Source organism: Marmota monax, unplaced genomic scaffold (genome assembly GCF_021218885.2).
Source record: "Marmota monax isolate L192 unplaced genomic scaffold, Marmota_monax_Labrador192_F-V1.1 WCK01_AAM20220418_F8-fsc00068, whole genome shotgun sequence".
Lineage (NCBI taxonomy): Eukaryota > Metazoa > Chordata > Mammalia > Rodentia > Sciuridae > Marmota > Marmota monax.
The window spans coordinates 3,226,090-3,245,924 of NW_026692352.1; the positions used below are offsets into that span (position 1 = coordinate 3,226,090).

Sequence of the window (19,835 nt, forward strand, 5' to 3'; positions counted from 1 at the left end):
GTTCCCACAAGTTTGGGGAGAGACAGCCCCGTATGGTCAGAATTACAAGCTTGCTTTAATTTGATTTCCGTTGGAGTCGGTGATCTTTTCTTTGTGTCGTGGTTTAACACAATCTGTAAAACCATATGTCTGGTGCAAAGATCAACCAGCAAATTCTGCTTTTTTGCAGGATCTCCTTGCAAAATACACACATCCACACATCCCAATCCTATGTGGAGGGGACATAATGGTCTTACCTTCTAGGTATAGAGAAAGTAAAAGTTTCAATAGGAAAACACAAATTATTAGTTCATAAGTTATTTGTCTTCCCTTTCCAATTCAATCAGAAACTGAAAGCACAACTTTCTCAAGAATAAAAGGGTCACAGCACTGTCTTTTCAGGTACTGCTATTAGAAGACCAAGAGGATTGAATCACCCAGGATCAGCAGGAGATCAGGTACCTGACAATTCTGTAATCCTAGCTACTCTGGATGCTGAGATAGGAAGATCACTTGAGCTCAAGAATTTGTAGCCAGCTAGGGCACACAGCAAGACCCTGTGCTCTGAGGAGGAAAGAGTCTCTAGAGTTCAGGGATCTAGGAATGTCCCCTGAGGAGAGACTAGAAATAGAACTGGGCTGGGAGAAAACCCGAGGACTGGGGTGACTGTGGTAGTAGAGGGTTATGTGTCAAAATTTAATGCTACAAAATCAATTCTGGGCAAAAAAAAATATCCCAGGTAGGGAGTTGGGCTCATTTCTGGAAAAAGAAAAACATCTTGAAGGACAGACATGTAGCATATCTACCCTCCAAACACTTAAAAACTTATCCAAGATCATATACTTTGCTCCCAGATCCTTGAGGAAGTACTGCTGGTATCTGTGTTCCACTTGGTCCCTTATACAAAAGAGCCTTTCCCTTCCTATGGCTAGTCAAGCTTAGATTCTTCAAGCCAGAACAAGAATATGTTTAATTTCCCCATTTCCCTCCCAAATTCATGCCCACATTAACTTCTAGTATCCCAGCTGAACTTTAAATGGAGACTGAGAGTCGAGAGCCAGAGACTTCATTTCCCAGTGTCAATCACCTGAGTTTAGTGCACAGGAGCTTGGATGTTTAATGAAAGAAGAGTCCGTAGGCCTCAAGTTCTTTGTTTTAATTTAGGATCTTTAAGATGGAGAGCACTACTTCAGTGATTAGGAGAGACACAAGATGGAAAGAAAGATTTTACTACTGATGGGCCCTGGGTGGTACACAAGACATCTGAAAGCCACACTCATGGAGGTCAAGGTCAAGGAGTGCAGACAGAGTGTGTGTGCATGGCAGGGAGAGACTATGGGACAATGTCAACATTGGGATCCAGGGAGTTATCCACACAGGTTTTCTGAGAAGAGTTTTAATTGGTAGGTTTAAAGCAAAAAAATGTAAGTGTCAAGAGGCTATGACCAAGATGTGATACCGCAACATATCTGCACAGTCCATATGGGGTATGAGGGTCAGCAGAGCCAGTCATATGTTGTACATAGCTGTCTAATAGGGAAGAGGTCACAAGGCCTTGTATAACACAGATATCCGGACTAACTACATTGAGGAACTGCAGAAGAGGTAAGTGTAAAACTAAAACTGAGTTAAGGATAAGTGAACCATGCTCCTGGTATGACAAAATTAAACTTATATTCCAAATGGTGGGGTGGGGAGATGAGGCATGGGGAAGAGAAGCTTGAAATTCATGCTTATCAGTTCTCAAAAAGCCAGCTGTATCCCCATCAGAATCAACTAGGGAACTCATGTAAAAATATGGAATATACAATTTTGAGACTGGGGTCCAGAAATCTCTATTGCTAATAAGTGTCCCAGAGAAGTTCTTAGGCAATTTAATTTCCAGAAGCTCTGTGACTAGGAAGGAGGGGCTGCGTAATTATTTTAAGGTATGTCAAAGCAAAGTATTTTTCTCATTAATGATGTTTCTTCTACTCATAATTCACTCCAAATCCTCCTCCAGAAGGAATTTCGGAGGAATTTAAGGAGGATACCTAGGGTCCTGAAATTCCTTAAAGAAGATAGGTAAGCTTTTATAACTTTGCCTTAAGATCAAAAAAGTGATGGAAATATAATGTAGAAAATTAAATAATTAACTCCACATAGAGAGATGTTGGATAAATGTTAGTATTTATTATTTTAATGCTATACAATTTAAAAATCCTGATTCAACTAACAATGCTAGAAAAGCAAAATCAAAGTATAAGAAAAGGTGATGAAACAATTAAATTGTTATTAGGGAATATGTGCAGATAATATCAATTTACATTGGATTTGTGTGTGTGTGTGTGTGAGAGAGAGAGAGAGAGAGAGAGAGAGAGAGAGAGAGAGAGAGAAATACGGGGATTGAACCCAAGGGCACTACCACTAAGATAAATCCCAGTTATATTTAGGTGGTTTTTGTTTTAATTAATTAATTTATTTATTTATGACAGGGTTTTGCTAAGTTGCCCAAGTGGGCACTTGTGATCCTCCTGCCTCAGTCTCTCAAGTAGCTGGGATTACAGATGTGCCCCACAGCACCTGGATAGTATTTAAATATTTAAAGGAAGGTTTTTTTCATAGATTCATAATATTCAGACATAAAAAACAAGTGTTTTTTGTTGTTTGTTTGTTTATTTGGTGCTAAGGATTAAACTCAGAGCTTTATACATGCTAAACACACACTCTACCACTGAGCTACACTCCCAGTTTTTAAAATTATAATACATTTCAATTTGTAATAGATTACAATTGAACATCCATGTGTGTTAATCAGTTTTCCATTGCTGTGACAAAATACCTGAGAAAATCTATTTAAAGGGAGGGAAGTTTTATTTGGGCTCATAGTTTCATCCCATAATCAGCCAGCTGGCTCTATTGCTTCTGGCCTGTGGCGAGGCAGAACAGTATAGTGGGGAGCACATGTAGAATAAAGCTGTTCACCTCATGGCAGCCAGGAAGCAAAAACAGAGGAGAAGAAACCAAAGTTCCAATATCCATCAAGGGCATAGCCTCAGTGACCTTGCTTCCTTCCACTAGGGCCCAACTCTTAAAGGTTCCACCAGCTCCAGATAATGCCATCCACTGAGGACCAAGCCCTTAATTAACCCTTGAGACTTTGGTGAATGATTAAGATCCAAATCACAGCACCATGTATATATGGCTTTTGCATAATTCTTTAACTGCATAATACTAGTGAAGAAATCTAAATTGTCACATAAAATCAAAATATGTTAAGCTCAAATTTTATATTCTATAAAAATGTACTTATCACCACAGAGACAAATATAAAATTACTTCTTTTATAATTAAGGGGAAATGCTAACTTTCTAGTTCCAATCTCATTTTAGTTCTTTTTTTTTTTTTTGGTTTAACAGCATTTAATACAAAAATTTCCATGTTAAAAATATAATTTTTAGAAGAATAACACCCATAAAATATGCTAATTATTTAATCAAAGAAAACAGTGTGGTTTGTTCAAATTTGACTCCCATAATTTTGATTGCTCCAGAACTGGGGCTTACTCTATGACAAGATTAAATTTGGCAAAAAAAAAAAAGTATTTGTTCTGAGCATACCATTCTTAGTAGATCATTCAGGATATGCTAAGATTCTGGTACACTATTTTAATTCATCACAATATGTTCCTGTCAGTTACAGCTCCCCAATTGCTTTTGGGGGGATTCTGTAAAATAAAGACTGCCTCAAATATTAAAAGAATTTTTAGAATTAGTCATAAACTTCAGTATTCTTTGTCATCTCTGAATTTCTACAGTGGAAGAAATTGGAAAGGTGCCATTACTCAAATGTTTTTCTCTCATAAACAAAGTAAACATTGGTCTTATTAGTATATAATTCTTTTCTACGAAATATTTGTTCTAAATATTTGTTCATTCCATCCTGATATCATGTTGAAGGAAGTTTTTCAGTATCCATGAGGGTAGTTATTGTATGCAAACAAAGGTGACCCTGAGGTCAACTCTTACTTTAAGTAGTTGGTTATAGTTAGTTTATGCTAATTGTTAATTCTATTTTTTTTTTAAATCCAGAATGAATACAGGGTGGGACAGTCTCCATTGGGTTACTGGAAGTCTGTTATTTCAAGGGTGTTTCCTAAAGGCTCAGGGAATTGGGAACCATGGTAAGGAAGAAGAGCCAGGAACCACAGCAAAGGGTGTTACCAAGAGCAGCTAACCATGTTTTATAGCCCCTCACTGCCATTCTTTTTTAAAAATATTTTTTAAAGTTGTAGATGGACGCAATACCTTTATTTATTTATTTATTTTTATGTGATGCTAAATATTGAACCCAGAGCCTTATGCATGCTAGGCAAGCGCTCTACCCTTGAGCAACAACTCCAGCCCCTCTCACTCTCATTCTTGAGGTCTAGATAGAGCATTGTCTAATGTCAAGACCAGCCAAAATTCCTTGGAAATTAACACAATGGGCTTAGAGTGTGTAATGCCAGACTCTCGTGGGACGCCAATAAACCTCCAAGAGCCGAATTCGATGCAATCACACAAGAGTCTTTATTGCAAGCTGGAGGCTGGACTCACAACCGTTTCCAGGGAGTGAGTCCTGGTTCTTTGCTCAGTGAGATTTTATAGGTTTTGGGGGGATATATTCTATGCGTCACAACATCACACCAGCAAATCATTTCACATCGAGGGAAAGTCAAACAACAACTCTTAACATTCATTAGCACATTCAATGGCGGGAACAAGTTGGGTAGGGGTGATTGGTTAGTACAAGAGGGGGATTCCTTTGAATTGATTGATTTAAGCCAATAGGGGTGTATGTGCTTAACTACATGGTTTCCCAACATGTTATCAACTACCATAAACTACTGGGGGGTCATCTGGCATCCCAGGTATTTTCCCTGTCTCATGCTGATTGATGGTTGCTAGGGGGTTGCTATGGGTCCTCACCTAGCCTAACTGAGTCAGGGACACCTGGCTCTGCAGATCTCTCCAGTTATTTGTAGACAAACAACTCAGCAGGGTGGGTATGTGCTTAGGAGTGCTCTGTGGGTCTTTCCAAGGACAAGGGTCACACCCCCTTCCTTAGGACAGGCCTTGAGGTAGAAGCTTGTTTCTCAAAAATGGAGTCACATCAGTTTCTCAAGTGTAGAGGACAATTTTCATAATTTGCCAAGAACCGCAAGCAGAAAAGAATGAAGCAGTGTTATCATCATACCTCATTCTTTGACTTGCCTTACTGAGTGTGTATATCTCCATCCCTCAAAAAGAAGTCAAAAGTAATGAATTTTCATTAATTATAGTAATTTATAAGGTAAATTGATTGTATTGGTCTGTTGCTATATCTGTTTTATTTCTGTTGCTCTATCAAAATAACTAAGGCTGGATACTTGATAAAGAAAAGATGTTAATTCAGTTCACATTCTATGGCTGGAAAGTCTGAACATCATGGTATCAGCAGGAACTAAGTGGGGTCCTGAAACAACTGCATTAATCTCCTCAAGGGTGATGTTCTCAATGACCTATTTACCTCCCACTAGGTCACCTCTTCAAGGTCCCACCACCTCCACACTACCACTCTGAGTGCTAAGCCTCTAGCACATGACCCTTTGAAGGACAAATCATATCCAAATCATAGTACTACTTACTGATGATGTAAAGCTGACAAGATCAGGACACGTTCAAAAGTCTTGATTTAAGGGCTGGGGCTGTAGCCCAGTAGTGCAGTGTTTGCCTAGCATGTGCAAAGGCCTGGGTCAGATCCCCAGAACTGCAAGAACAAACAAAACAAAATGAACAACTGAAAAATCTATCTCATCTGTAGTCCCAGCTACTTGGCAGGCTGAGTGAGGAAGGAGGCTCTGCTTCAGCCCAAGAATTCAAGGCCAGCTGGGACAGTATTGTGAGACCTTAGAAAGAAAGAAAGAAAGAAAGAAAGAAAGAAAGAAAGAAGAGAGAAAGAGAGAGAGAAAGAAAGAGAAATATTGGAAATATTAACTTGAAGTTGGAGAGTGCCAGGTTAACAAAACTTGGAGAAGAATTTTTTTAAGCATCTGTGAAAAGACTCAGAATATTTCTCTAAGGGAGAATAAAATGTTAGGTCCTAAGAAATATCTGCTCCCATGTGATCTGTTTCTCTCATTGGAATTTTACATGACTTATAGCTTCACCTGTTATCAGGATCAATTGTTTCAAAACTAGCTCCCTACTGCGGGCGGGATGTTGGAGTCACCTCCTCCCTGGTGCAAGATCCTGGTAGAGCTGTTTACAAGGGATCCTGATTAGCTGATCAAGAAGCAGTGTGAACAGGAGCCTGGACTTCTGGATTCATTAACAGAATGAATAGGGATTTATCAACAGAACTGGGCATCAAAACACAATAAAACTATTTACATCTAACTTACATGGCTTTATGTTTGTTTGCAGTTTTTAAATTGTGAACTTGAAGATAACATTGCTTCTAGACATGGCAGTTTATATCTTCATACTAACTTGTTGGCTAACACAGCAGGTAATATGTACTACCCCTTCTCCACCCACATCCTGTTGACCTTGCTTTTACGTCATATCTTTGAGACCAGATAGTTCCCAGAGTTGAGTTTATGGCTAGAGTCAGTGAGAGAGTATGAATCTGAAAAGTAACTTAAAAATAGTATCAGTAAATGTGGGAAGCCATCTGTGAAATACAGGAGGACCTTCTCTCGCTGTGGAAGCCACGGAAGGATAGGCCTAACATTGGGAACTTCCTGTGGCTCTCTCTTTGAAAGGTGAGAGACCATCCAATGCATATGACCTTCCCCTCTGCTCTGCTAGAAAGATCCCTCACAGTAGCACCAGAGATGGGAGTAACCTGTTAGGAACAGCCCACCTGCCCCCACCTTGATCCTATTTTGGTGAAGAACATTCTCTAGAATTTCTTTGATGTCTTCCAATATAAATAAAGCAGGGCTCCTTTGTGTTAGAAGCTGGATCCGTCTGGTCTAGTCCATTTGCCTGTTCTGCCCCTGCTTTTGAAACTATTTTCTGTGTTTTTTTCCACCATTCTATTTTTCCTAGCTTTTATTTCTCAGCCAGCCTGTTCCACTGAGGGGAACCCCATTCCCACCCACTACGTGGGATGTGGGCGGAAAGTAAACAAAACAGTCACAATGCTCAGCTTTTCCTTTTATAACACTCATAGTGTAATAAGAATGTGTTCATGTATGCTCCATATATGAGCCCTGTGATGGGAATATGTGAAATCTCAGGCTGAGTAAGAAGCCTATTTTGTGGGTTCTGATAGCATCCCAACATGCTCCTTCCTCAGCAAACTAGTCAAAGGACTCTCCTTCCCTACAGGTGACCAGCCAATTAGTCCTCGACATGGCCAACAACGCATTTGATGATCAGTATGAGGGCTGTATCGAAGCAATGGAGGAAAAGGCACCCCAGCTGTTAAAAGAAGAGCTAAGCATGAATGAAAAATTTAAGAATGAATGGGAAAATGCTAAGAAAAAATGGAAGCAAATAAAGTCCAACATAAACTATTCAGAAAATTTCAATGATTTCCATGGAACTGCTATAGTGGCCTACACTGGGAAAATTGCAAAAGATTTTAACCGAGCTGTAAGAGAATTCAGACTAAATTCAAGTGACTTTCAGTACAAGGCCTTCCATTATTATCTGACAAGAGCTCTTCAGCTTCTGAGGACATCCCAGTGTAACCAAGTTTTTAGAGGCTCTCATACCAAGTTTTATTACAGTGGGGCCGGTAGTGTACGATTTGGGCAATTCACTTCATCATCTTTGAATAGAAATGTAGCTGTTTCTCCAAGATTTCTTGGTGCTGATGGGACATTGTTTATCATCAGAACCTGTTTGGGTGTTAATATCAAAGCATTCTCTCTCTACCCTCAAGAAGAGGAAGTGTTAATACCAGGGTATGAAGTATATCAAAAGGTCACAGTAAAACAAACTGGTAAAAATCACAATGAAATTTCCCTCGAAGCTCCCCAAAAACGAAAGAGTAACTTCAATTGCTTTAATTCTACTCCAATTCACAGCAAATCAGACATCAATTTCAACAGTTCAGGTGAGTCTGGGTCTGCATTGGAGGTGGGGTTTGTGGGGTCATCATGAAACAGAAGAGGGTGCTCCCCTGCAGAAACCCCCACAGCAGAGAACAATGGGCATCCAGTCCATTGCTGAAGAGTCTCAGGTTCCTAAAAGGACAGGACTACTGTTTTGGAGTGGAGAACAGAGCTCAGGCTCATAGACATGAGGCCATTTCTAGTCCAGCCAAACTCCAGTTTCCCCTGCTGTGCAGAAAGGTCAGAAAGTCTTGTGGGACACCAGGTAGAATGAACCAAGGAATGTACTGGTGTGTCAGGGGCCAGCCATATCAAAGCATCAGAGGAATTGGGAGGCTTGCTGGTTCCAGACAGAAGGGCGTGGCTGCTGCAGAATCCAGGCAAGAGATGAAGGTGCCTGAACTGAGTGAGTGGCTGTGGTGCTGGAGGCGCCTGGGTTCTAGGTCTGTCTATAAGCTATCTCTTCCTGGGAGGGAAGACAGTGAGAGGTGGACAAGCTGAGGGGTGCAGTCAGAAAAGAGGATGGGGGACCTTGAGATTTCAAGTGTGAAGTGTTAACTGTTAATCAGGTTCCAGGACATTTCCACAAAAGTAATTGGCTAGATTGAAGAGCAAGATGGATAGCACTGGATTGAGGAGTTGAAGAACTGAAGATTTTGCACTGAGAACAACTCAGCCCTAGTGTATAGGGAATGAGCCTAGGACACTCACAGGACTAAAGAAAGAGAGGCAGATAGATTGGGGCACTCATTGATGAAAGCGTTGGTGCTGGACAACAGCAAGACCAGATTGGATCTGAGCAGTTTCAGTCAGAAAAAGGAGGATATATATGGATGAGGACAAAAGTGACTATCCTGCCAGGTGTGGTGTCACACTCCCGTAATCTCAGTTACTCAGGAGGCCGAGGCAAGGGGATTGCAATTTGGAGACCAGCCTGGGTAATTTAGCAAGATACTTTCTCAAGATAAAAAATAAAAAGGGCTGGGATGGAGCTCAGTAGCAGAGCACCCGTAGGTTAAATTCCCAGTCCTCCACTAATGCCCTCCCAAAGTGACTTCATCCTGGATGTAATGTACTTGGTTTATCTTAAGTTAATAGCAAAGTGTTAGGAACTTCCCTGGAGCCAGGAGCCAGTTGTAAATTTCCACAAACCGCTCTAATGACTCTGTCTACATATAGTTTGCTGAGAAACTATGTAAAAAAACTAAGCTTACCTTGGAGCAATCATGGCAGTTACAACTCAAGATGGCTGCAGTCATGTCAAGTTAAATCAATACAAGTGGTCCACATGGTAGACCACATGTAGAGGGACAGTGCCTGGAATGATGAAGGTAGAGTTGGTAAAATCAGGAGATAGGAACCTCAAAGAAGACATACCAATAATGGTTGAAACTGGTTACAAAGAACACCAAGAAAGCTGTCACCACTCCCAGCCTCGAGATGCATAAGAAGAGCCACCATGAGCACTTTCCCCATCTTTTCCCAAGTGGTCCTGGCTTTTAGATCTCTATGCATTTACACCAATCATTTCTTGTGGCCTGCAGTCTCTCTTCTTTGACTACATATCATATTTGATCCAAGCTAAGACACCATCAATTTCAACATGGTGATTGTCTTCCAAGACCTAGTTCCAATATCACTTCCAATAATAAGCCTTCCTTGATACTTTCAAGGAAAATTAAATCCTACACCATTCTCTATGGCATAGGTTTGGACTCAGACCACCTCAATGATAATCTGGCTCAGCAGCACTAGTTTTATGACTTCAAGCAAGTTGCCTAAGTAATCTGTCTCTGAATTTCCTCATTTAATGATGGGATACAAATAACAAACACTTGAGTAGTATCACTGTGAGAATGATAAGATTTTTAAGATTTATTGCTTGGCACATAGTTTTGCTCAACAAATACCTCCTTTTTTTTCTCGTGGAGAATCTTGTCCACATCTCAGCCATTTTGCCTCATAATGGAGTATGACTTACCATTTATATGATAATCTCTTGCTTATAGCCTGGAGACTTTGTCCCTCCTATTTACCTGCATTCAAGATCTGCCATGGGCTTGACTTGAATCAGGGTTCCAACATATATTGATGCAGTAAGTTACTTTTTATTGAGAGGCCAGGGGTCCAACCAGAAGTGGATCTGGGCTGCAGAGGGACTAAGCATCCAAGAAATTTAAACCAAATTTGCTCTTACATTCTGGAAATCCCTTCAAAAACCAAAAAGATGTCCTTGCAGTTTCTCTCTCCTTGGTATTTATTTTTTTTTTCTTTTTACCATTTTTATTGGTACATTATAATTTACATAATAATGAGATTCATTACACCACATTTGTACATGTGAGTTACATAATTTGTTCACTTTCCTTCCCTGGTACCTCTCCATTTCCTCCCCTCCTCCCTCCCCCTAATCACTTTCTCCCTGGTATTTCTCCTCTCTCCCCCTAATCACTTTCTCCCTGGTATTTCTGACTACTTCAGGAATCCTGGGAAAATAAGAGGAGAGGCTAGTCAGGTTAAGTGAGTGCCTAGAGCCCACCTTCTAGGGTTTTGACATGTAGGTGAAGCTCTGAAAGTTAGGAGGCTATGTCTTGAGAAACTCCACACTGAAACCTTTCCTTCTCTCCCTCCCATAGGCCCTGTGTTCCTGCTGCTGCTGCTACTGCTGCTTGCTGAGCCATAGCCCTTGGCCTGAAGTTTCTCTTCCTTGACTACATATCAGATTTGTGAGCAGGATGTTGGAGGAAGGACAAGGATCAGAGACTTGACTGGGTTCTCCAATGTCAGCAGTATTGGGAAGGGTAGGATCTTTTTTTGTAGTCCGCTTTAGTGCTTGTGTCCCTCACAGATATATGAGGAAATTACTAAATCCCACTATAAAAGTGAGCATACGGTCTTCAAATTTACTGCCTGAGATAAGTTCCTGGTGTCTTGACACTTTGCTATGGTTACAAATCAATATTTGCATGCACCGTCAGCAGTGACAATCTCTTTAAAATGCAATTTGTGATTAATGTTATAATCTAAAGAAATAAACCATTCATAATCACACCTTGCTTTTCTGTGACTAGGTTTCTCTATAGATTGTATTATGCTCAAGAAACTCTCTTAAGGCATTAGATCTGATGCCAGAATTTTTACAGCTGAGAAAATTCATATTGCATATTTTTATAGATATGTTTGTGGGACTGATTGACTGAGCCATAAATATGAGGGTTGTCCTAGATAAATTCCTCTCTCTACACTACTCCGCCAAAAATGCATGCAGTTACCAAGCCCTGTCAATTAACTTTAATAATCGTTCTCAAATCTATTCCTTGCCTCTTGCCTACTCTGATCATCTTTGAGAAAATGGAAAAGCCTGTTGTGAGGTGTGGATGGAGCGCAAAATCTAGGCAATGTCCTAGCCAAGAGTGGGTCTAGCTAAGATGCACAGAGCTTCTCTCACTCCTCATTCCCCACTCTCCATGCCTGAAAGACTGCACTGCCATTGCCTACCAGCTACTGAGATAAACTATGAAGACATGGTAAGTAATTCCAAATAGTATAATGGTGCAATAAAATCAAAATCATTGGAGAGAATAAAGAGGTAAGAAAATACTCAGGCAAACACAGGAACAAGGTATATGGCAGGGATGGCCTTACAAATCACGGGAGGAAACATGAGGGTGTGAATGGAGTTAGGACAGCTAATTGTCTACATAAAAAAAAATGAAAGAAAAGAAATAAGAAATTGGATTGGACCCCTACATTGCATAGAAAGCCATTGTTTTGGACTTAGCTGCTTCATGAGGCCCAATAGACCAGATCAAGCCAGAATGGAGTCACTTTTGCTGGATGCCTTATAATCAAAATGAACTTTGAAAGGCACCAGTTTTCTGACATCTAGGAGATTCACAGTAACCAGTCAGAAGGCGCCCAAGTTACCTGACCTAGCATGATGAGGAACTGTCCACTTTTTTAATTCTATAAAGAAAGTACCTTCAAATAACCAATATACTTTTTGTTCCCTATTTATGCTTTCTTTAGCTCTTTCCTGCCTGTAAAACCAACCCCCTCTGCTGTTCAGCTGATTAGGATATCTTTTATTTTTTTGGTACTCGGAGCTTGAACTCAAGGGATCTCTACCACTGAGCCACATCCTCAGCCCACTCCTCGCTTTTTTTTTTTTTTTTTTTGTACTTTTTTATAAGACAGAGTCTCACTAAGTTGAGGCTAAGGCCTTGAACTTGTGATCCTCCTGCTTCAACCTTCCTAGTCTTTGGGATTACAGGCATAAGGATTGTGCCCAGCTCAGAATATCCATTCTCTTTTGTAGAATGAGATGTTGCCTGATTTCAGTAAAAGCTAATTTGTTTTTTAAACTAAATCTGTTATTATTTTTTCAACATACCATCCGTGAAAGTAATCCTAAGGAATGTAAAGATCTAAATGTTAGAATAAACCTCCGAAACTCTTATAAAAATATAAAAGAATATTGGGCTGGGGCTGGGGCTCAGTGGCAGACCACTTGCCTAGCATGTGTGAGGTACTGGGTTCCATCCTTAGCACCGTGTACAAAAATAAATAAAATAAAGGCATGCTGTCCATCTACAACTACAAAACATTTTTTTAAATATATAGAAGAATATTTGTTTTAACATGAGAGCAAAAGGAAAAAAAGATTTATTTCCCCTCCATGCCTAAGATCCTGGGATCTTATTACTTCTGCCAAGAATGACGTCATCACTTTTATAATATCTCATTGATCAAAGCAAGTCACACAGCCATCTTCAACTTGAAGAAGGGCTTTCCAGGCACCCGGAAAGAGAAGAGAGGAGGAAAATTTGTAATAAAACCCGTTGTTTGGGGAAGTATATCTTAAGACCAAAAAACAAAATAAAGAGAAACACAAATAAATTTGACATAGTAATAACAAGATGAATAGCCAAAATTTTTTGGGTACTTACTGAGTTATCGGGCACTTATTCAAAGCATTTTACATATTTATTCATTTAATCTTCACAATAACCTCATGAGGTAAGCTCGACTCTTTCCCATTTATACCATCGAGGCTCTGAGGAGTTATGTAACTAATTGTCAAAATAAACAAAATAGACATAAGAAGCAAGGAAATAGAACCTAAACTATGGCAGGTCAGGTCAGGGGTGTTGAAGGGCTAGGAGGGGTTATGCTAAGTAAGCAGCAAAAGCTGGGCTTCCAGATAAGATAGAGCTCATGGGTCTGCACTTCATTGGTTAAAAGAAATCCTATTGTTTTTAATTCAGGAAGGAGTGCCTAATTATCATTTGGCCTACAGGGGTCATTAAAAGTTCATGATTCTTCATCAACTTTAGCAGGAAAAAACAGGTGTGATGAAAAAAATGTTGGGTTTTAGATAAGTCCCAGGCGAATGCTTTCTGTAGGTCAAAACTTCTCTTACACTGTGAGGAAAATAAGTCAAAATCAAACACATAAACTTCTGAATAACAAAAGACGCCAGAATCAAAAAGCAAGAAGGAGGCTGGGAAAGGATCTTTGTGAGATTTATAACATGTAAAGAATGTCTGCAAAATAGAAAAATTAGAATAATATATGAACAGACAATTTACCGAAGAGAAAAATCAACCTTTTTTTTTTTAATGCCAATTGCGATTGAAACACAAATCAAGGCAACCATGACATATTACTTCAACTCTTCAACTTTAACATGGGCTACTCGATCTTATCAAGCTGTTGCAATTTAAGCAAAGTCTTCTAGCTTTTGTCAAATCGAAACTCTTGAGAATTGACAGACTTTCTGAAATATAGGGATTTATTGAGGCTTTACAAATGCTAAACAGAAAAAAAAAAAAAAGACCAGTTCTGGGAAAAGTTCCTAAAACCATTGGCAATAGGCCCGGGCAGCAATTGGAAACATGTCCACTGGACCTAGAGCTTAGAGTATCTTTGTATAAACTCTGAGGAAGGAAAGTCTAAGTAGTTTACATTGACCTTCATTGGCTCTGGAATGCAGGATAAGGCTATGGGACAGGAGGATTGTTCATAAGTAGAAGCACCTGCTTCTGGAGTAGTTGGGGTTAAACATCTGGAGGGTTTGTAAATCAACAGGGTTTGGTGGCCCTGGTGGTCAGCCATGAAGGGATTGAAGCTTTCAACATAAACAGTCTTTTTGGTTCTTTGCCAGCAGCTGTTAACTGATTACCTACTTTGTCTTATTTCTTCCCTTTTCTATTCTCTGGCCCTTGTGATTAATCTCAGAATTTTTCTTTTATCACTTTTAATCTGCATAAGTTTCTGTGTCTCTGTTCTCATGTTTTCCTTACATTGTTTATTTAATATCCAGATGAGAAGGGTTTTTATTTTTTGCGACTAGGGAGTGAACACAGGATTTTTTGAGACAGGGTCTCACTAAATTGCTGAGGTTGACCTACAACTTGTAATCCTTCTGCCTCAAGCTCCAGAGTTGCTGGGATATCAGGTGCTCACCACCATACCTGGCCAGTAAGAAAGGTTTTGATGCATCCTTTAAGTCTGCCACCTATGAAACATATAAACAGTATTGCAACCTTAGCAATTATTTCCACATCAGTGAGATATTTTGTATGACTTTTGTTCAATTCAAGAATGCAAACCGGGCATGGTGGCACATGTCTATAATTCCAGGGACTTGGGAGGCTGAGGAGGAGGATCATAAGTTCAAGGCCAGCCTGGGCACGTTGGGGAGACCCTGTCTCAAAATAAAAAATAAAAAGGGCTGGGGATATAGCTCATTGGTAGAGTACCCCTGAGTTCAATCTGTAGTATCAAAGAGAGAGAGAGAGAGAGAGAGAGAGAGAGAGAGAGAGAGAGAAAGAGAGTGTATAAAGGCACATTCTGTATTTCACACATTGTTGAAAGAGTGGGGTAAGACCAGTAAGACCAGGCATGGTGGTGCAGCTCTGTAATCCTACCAACTTGGGATGCTGAAGAGAAGAATCCCAAGTTCAAGGTCAGACTCAGCAATTTAGTGAGACCCTCAACAATTTAGCAAGACTGTCTCAAAATAAAAAGGGATGGGAATGTAGTGGTAAAGCACCCCTGGGTTCAATTTCCAGTACCACAAAAAAAGAAAACTGAAAGGTTGGAGAGTGGGGAAGGTTTTTAACAAGTAATAGATTATGAATTAAAACCTGAGAGTTTATCTAACTTTTTGTTCCCTGATCTGGTCCCTGATTATCTCAGTTACATGAACTTTAAAGTCAGAATGAAAAAAACTCATGAATACATTGGGGCTCATTCAGTAGGAGGGCTACAGCAAAGTGGAAAAAATCTTTTTTGTAGGATTCTGATGTAATCACATTCTTAGCCTTAGGGTTGATGAAGGCCAGAGGTCAGTGATATATACCAAGTGTTTTATCTGGTAGTTACAAGGATATAAGGTCAGATACAGAGATGGGTAGTAAATGATTATTAACAGGAACTATAGATAGCCCAAGATAACTCTGGCTCTCCATCTGTAACATTCCATCTCTCCAGAACCATGATATTCTTGTCAGCCACAGTCCAACAGTCTGCAGGTCCTTCAACATAACTGAGGCTTCTTCAGAGAACTTCAATTCACAGCTTTTAGTTAGTGTGACCTTGAAATCCAAGCCTGTGGCGATGTCTGACTTCTACTCTAGCCCTTCCAAACATTGTATTGAATTGTATTTCAATTCCCTGTATTGAATCCCTTTCTGTCTGAGGTGCCTAGAGTGCTTCTGTTTCTTTCATAGAATCCTAACTGATGCAACTGGGCTCCCTGCTTCTGCTCTTGCCCACCAGAGTAGCCCCATGAACTCAAGACACAATATGCAATTTCTTTGCTCAAATCTGTGAATGGCTAAAAGCCAAAGTCCTTCCAATGCCTTAAAAAGACCACATCCAAATTTGGTATTCCATAAACATTCTGATCTCCTCTTCCACTGCTCTCCAAATTGCTTGCTCTGCTCCAGCTACGCTGATCTCCTTATAATTCTCTACTGTGCAGGCACTCATTGGCCTCAAGGCCTTTGTTTTGTGTTCCTGCTCCCTGGCACTTTCCCTAGATATCTGACCAACTTACAAAGCTTATTTCAAGTCTTTACTCAAAGACCCCCTTCTCAGTGAGATGTCCCATGTCTGTGTATGATTAGATTACTACCCTCCTGCACACCATCCCCCTTTCCTGCTCTTCTTTAGCACTTTGCAGTCTAAAACATCACGCATACATTTCTGACCCTATTGCATATTGCCCCCTCCACATTGTTGATCCTATAAGGTTTTTGTCACTATAGCATTTACTACCTTCAATGCTATAAATGTCTCCCAGACTCTGGAATCTGAACTTCACAAGGACAAGGATGTTTGTATGCTACTTCATTGGTATACCCCAAGCACTCAGAACAGTGCCTGGCAGGTAGTAGGAGCTTAGGAAATCTTTATTGAATAAAGAAATTGTCTCCATTCTGTGAATGAGAAAACTAAGACTTAGAAGAACATGTTTCTTCAATGTACCAGCCCCAAAGAGGCAGATCTGGAGTTACCCTGAGACTGAGAGCTGCATTATTTAAAAAAAATATATATTTTACTATTTTTAAAAGATATTTTAAATACTTCAATATAATTTTAAAATATTTTATTAAAGCATGGCCTACATACAGAAAAGTGCACAAATCATATATGTTCCACTTGATGGATTTTCAGAAAATGATCACACCTGTGTAACTATCACTCTGAAAAAGAAACAGAACATTACTAGTGATCCAGAATCTCCTGGGACCCCCTACTCTGGGGGCATTAGAAAAGTAACTACTACTCTAACTTTCAATTAATTAAGTGTTCAATTAGTTAGAGATTAATTTTGCCTGATTTAAAACTGTATATAAATGGAGTTGTATGGAATATATTCTTGTGTTTTGGTTCATTCACTAAAAATTACACTTGTGAGACTCATATTTTCACATATAGCTGTATTTTATTCATTTTTATTGCTTTATTATATTCCTCTGTGAATATGTGAAAATTTAGTTACCCATTCTATTGGTGATGGGCCTTTTGTTCTTTCTAAACTTTGGCCATTAGGAATAATGTTGTATGTATAATGAACATGTTGTATATATTGCACACATGTGAACACATTGTTATACATGTCACTCATTTTTGTTGAGTATATACTTAGGAGTAGGATTGCTGAGGACATGTTATTTATAGAGTTGTCCCTATGTATCTCTGGAGGATTAGTTCTCCCCACCACACCAACATCTGCAGATGCTCAAGTCCCTTGCATGAAATGATGTATAATGGGTATATAACCTATTCACAACCTCTTGCATCCTTTAAATCATCCCTACATTACTTATAATACTTAATTCAATGCAAGATGGGAACAGTAGTTATACTGTATTATTTAGGGGATAATGACAAGAAAAAAAAGTCCATGTATGTTCAGTACAGTTGCAGTTTTTTATGAATATTCTCAATTTGCTTGTTGGTTGAATCAATGGATGTAGACCTTGTTATATAAACAGAGGGCCCTAGGCTGAGGATGCAACTCAGTGGTAGAGTGTCTGCCTGGCATGCACGAGGCCCTGAGTTTGATCTCCAGCACCACAATACAAACCAACAAACAGAAGAAAAGAAAAGAGGGCCCACTGTATACATAATGTTCAATTTTAGTAGATCCTGTCAAATAATTCTCCATACCCTCTCTGGACCTCAATTGAGAAGCAAGTTATTTATCCCTGTGTTTAAGAGTAAGAGATTCATAACAAGCTATAATGGTGGGGTACACGCTCTCACAGTGATAACACAGGTGGCAATACTGGAAGCCTTGGCACCTGTGTGATGATTAACTTCATGCTTCGATATGATTGGCCAAGACGATGCCCAGAGAGCTGGAAAAGCAATATTTCTGGGTTTATCAGTGAGGTATTTCTTGAAGAGATTAACATTGACTCAGTAGATGGGTAAAGGAGATCTGTCCTTACCATTACAGGTGGACACCAAAGGCAAACTCTTCCCCCCTCCTTAAGCTGGGCCATCCATCATTTCCTGTCCTTGGCTGTAGAAGCTATTGATTCTCAGGCCTTCAGACTTAGGAACTTAAATTAACCCCCATTGTCCTAAAAAATTTTCTCTCTGGCCCTTAGGCCTTTGACCTCGGGCTGGGAGTTATACCATCAGCTTCCCTGTTTTCAGGCCTTTAGATTCAGACTGAATTGTACCACCTGCTCTCTCAGGTCTCCAGGCAGAGCATGGGACTTCTCAGCCTCTACAATTGGATGAACTGATTCCCATAATGAATCTATGGATTCTATTTTCTGGAGAACCCTAGTTAATATAACCTGTGAGCCATTTTTGGGAAGACTTGATAAGGTGCCTTCCAATGGAGTTCCAGAGATGTATTCCTTTGACAAACACAGGATCTCCGTCAACAGTTTTTTTTTTTTCCCCATTACTCTGTCTATAGAGGTCAGTTGGTAGGTTGCACCTAGAATAGAATGTTTTGATGCACACATCATTCATGCTTTGAAATGAAACAACATTATCTGGCCTACAAATGCTCTGCCAACGAGTGGCCATGGAGAGTAACTAGAAATGGTATAGACACTTTGCAGCTGGATCATTTGGGGAAAGTCCTGATCTTTCTTTTGTAGTAGATGCCACGGTATAAGAGCTATGAGATGGGTACCTGGCCATTCCAGTCCAGTTTCTGTACAACCCTATCCAATTTATCTTTTTTAGAATTCCATTTTGAAGTTTCTCTATCTTCTCTGATTCTAAGTAATGTGAGCCGCAAAACATTTATGAATCAATAAGGCTTTACAACTATTAATAGACAAAGGTAATCCAAGTTTAAAAATAAATCTTTAGAAACTCTTGGCCAAAAGACATAGTATCATTTTGGTGCCCTAGATTCAGTTTCTGGTGAAGGCCTCCTTGCTGGCTTACAGGTAGCCATCATTTTGCTGTATCCTATATGGTAGAAGGAGCTCTCCAGGGTCCCTTTTATAAGGACATTAATTCCGTTTGTGAGGGCTCTCCCCTTGTGATCTAATCACCTACCAAAGTCCAACTATCTAATACCATCACACTGTGGGTTACATTTTTAACATGAATTTGAGCAAACACAAATATTTTGCCTACAGCAAGTAGTGAGAGGAAATATTGGGTTTTTTATTTGTTTATTTTTAAAACAATTTTCTATAGTCTGGAAGTACTCAAAAACATAGTGAGAACTGATACAAATACAAACAGACTTTTGAGAAGTGAGACTACAGATTCAGAAGAAGCAACGTGTTTGCTACCTGAGTCAAAAATAAAGAATTTTTGCTACATGTGTTAACAGCAGACAGCATCACCCAAGATCTTTGTTTTTTAAGTCATTAACTTTAATGTACCTTGTATCAAAACCTCATGCTCAATACACAAAAGAATGTCTATCAAACACATTCTCTCAGCCTCACTGACCATTCCAGATACTGCAGAAGTGAAAGGTCCACCCTGGTTCCTGTGGATGCCCTTCTCTTCAGGGGCTTCCTGCCTCTAGTCATCCCTAATACAGAGACATGAGGAGACTCCACTTTGCAATTACACCTGTGCAATCCAGGAATGTGGGGAAGACAAAGTTCCAAGAGGAACTCCTCTCAACCAGTGGAGGACAGGAGTCAAGGATAAGTAATTCTTGTTTGCCCCCCAGACAGATGGTTCTGAGTCTCAATTCAGAAGGCCACCACAGTGCCCAGTGGCAATATGTTTAAATGAAAATATCTAGTTTTTAAAAATATCATGGATAAGATCAAGCACA

The 19,835-nt window shown here is 39.7% G+C and overlaps 1 protein-coding gene across 3 annotated transcripts; it reads left to right on the top strand.

Moving 5' to 3' along the window:
- Positions 1–375: 375 nt before the first annotated feature.
- Positions 376–11,098, top strand: LOC124091003 (T-cell ecto-ADP-ribosyltransferase 1-like). 3 transcript variants are annotated; one of them, XM_046441865.1, is made up of 5 exons: positions 382–437; positions 1,982–2,043; positions 6,405–6,489; positions 7,317–8,049; positions 10,684–11,098. In XM_046441865.1, exons 3-5 carry the CDS (start codon positions 6,445–6,447, stop codon positions 10,728–10,730), a joined length of 825 nt encoding a protein of 274 aa, XP_046297821.1. In that variant the 5' UTR covers positions 382–437; positions 1,982–2,043; positions 6,405–6,444; the 3' UTR covers positions 10,731–11,098. The 3 variants fall into 3 exon arrangements, with proteins under 3 accessions (XP_046297822.1, XP_046297821.1, XP_046297823.1); XM_046441866.2 differs by lacking the exon at positions 1,982–2,043 and having other exon boundaries at positions 376–437; XM_046441867.2 differs by lacking the exons at positions 382–437; positions 1,982–2,043 and adding an exon at positions 1,091–1,584.
- Positions 11,099–19,835: the final 8,737 nt, after the last annotated feature.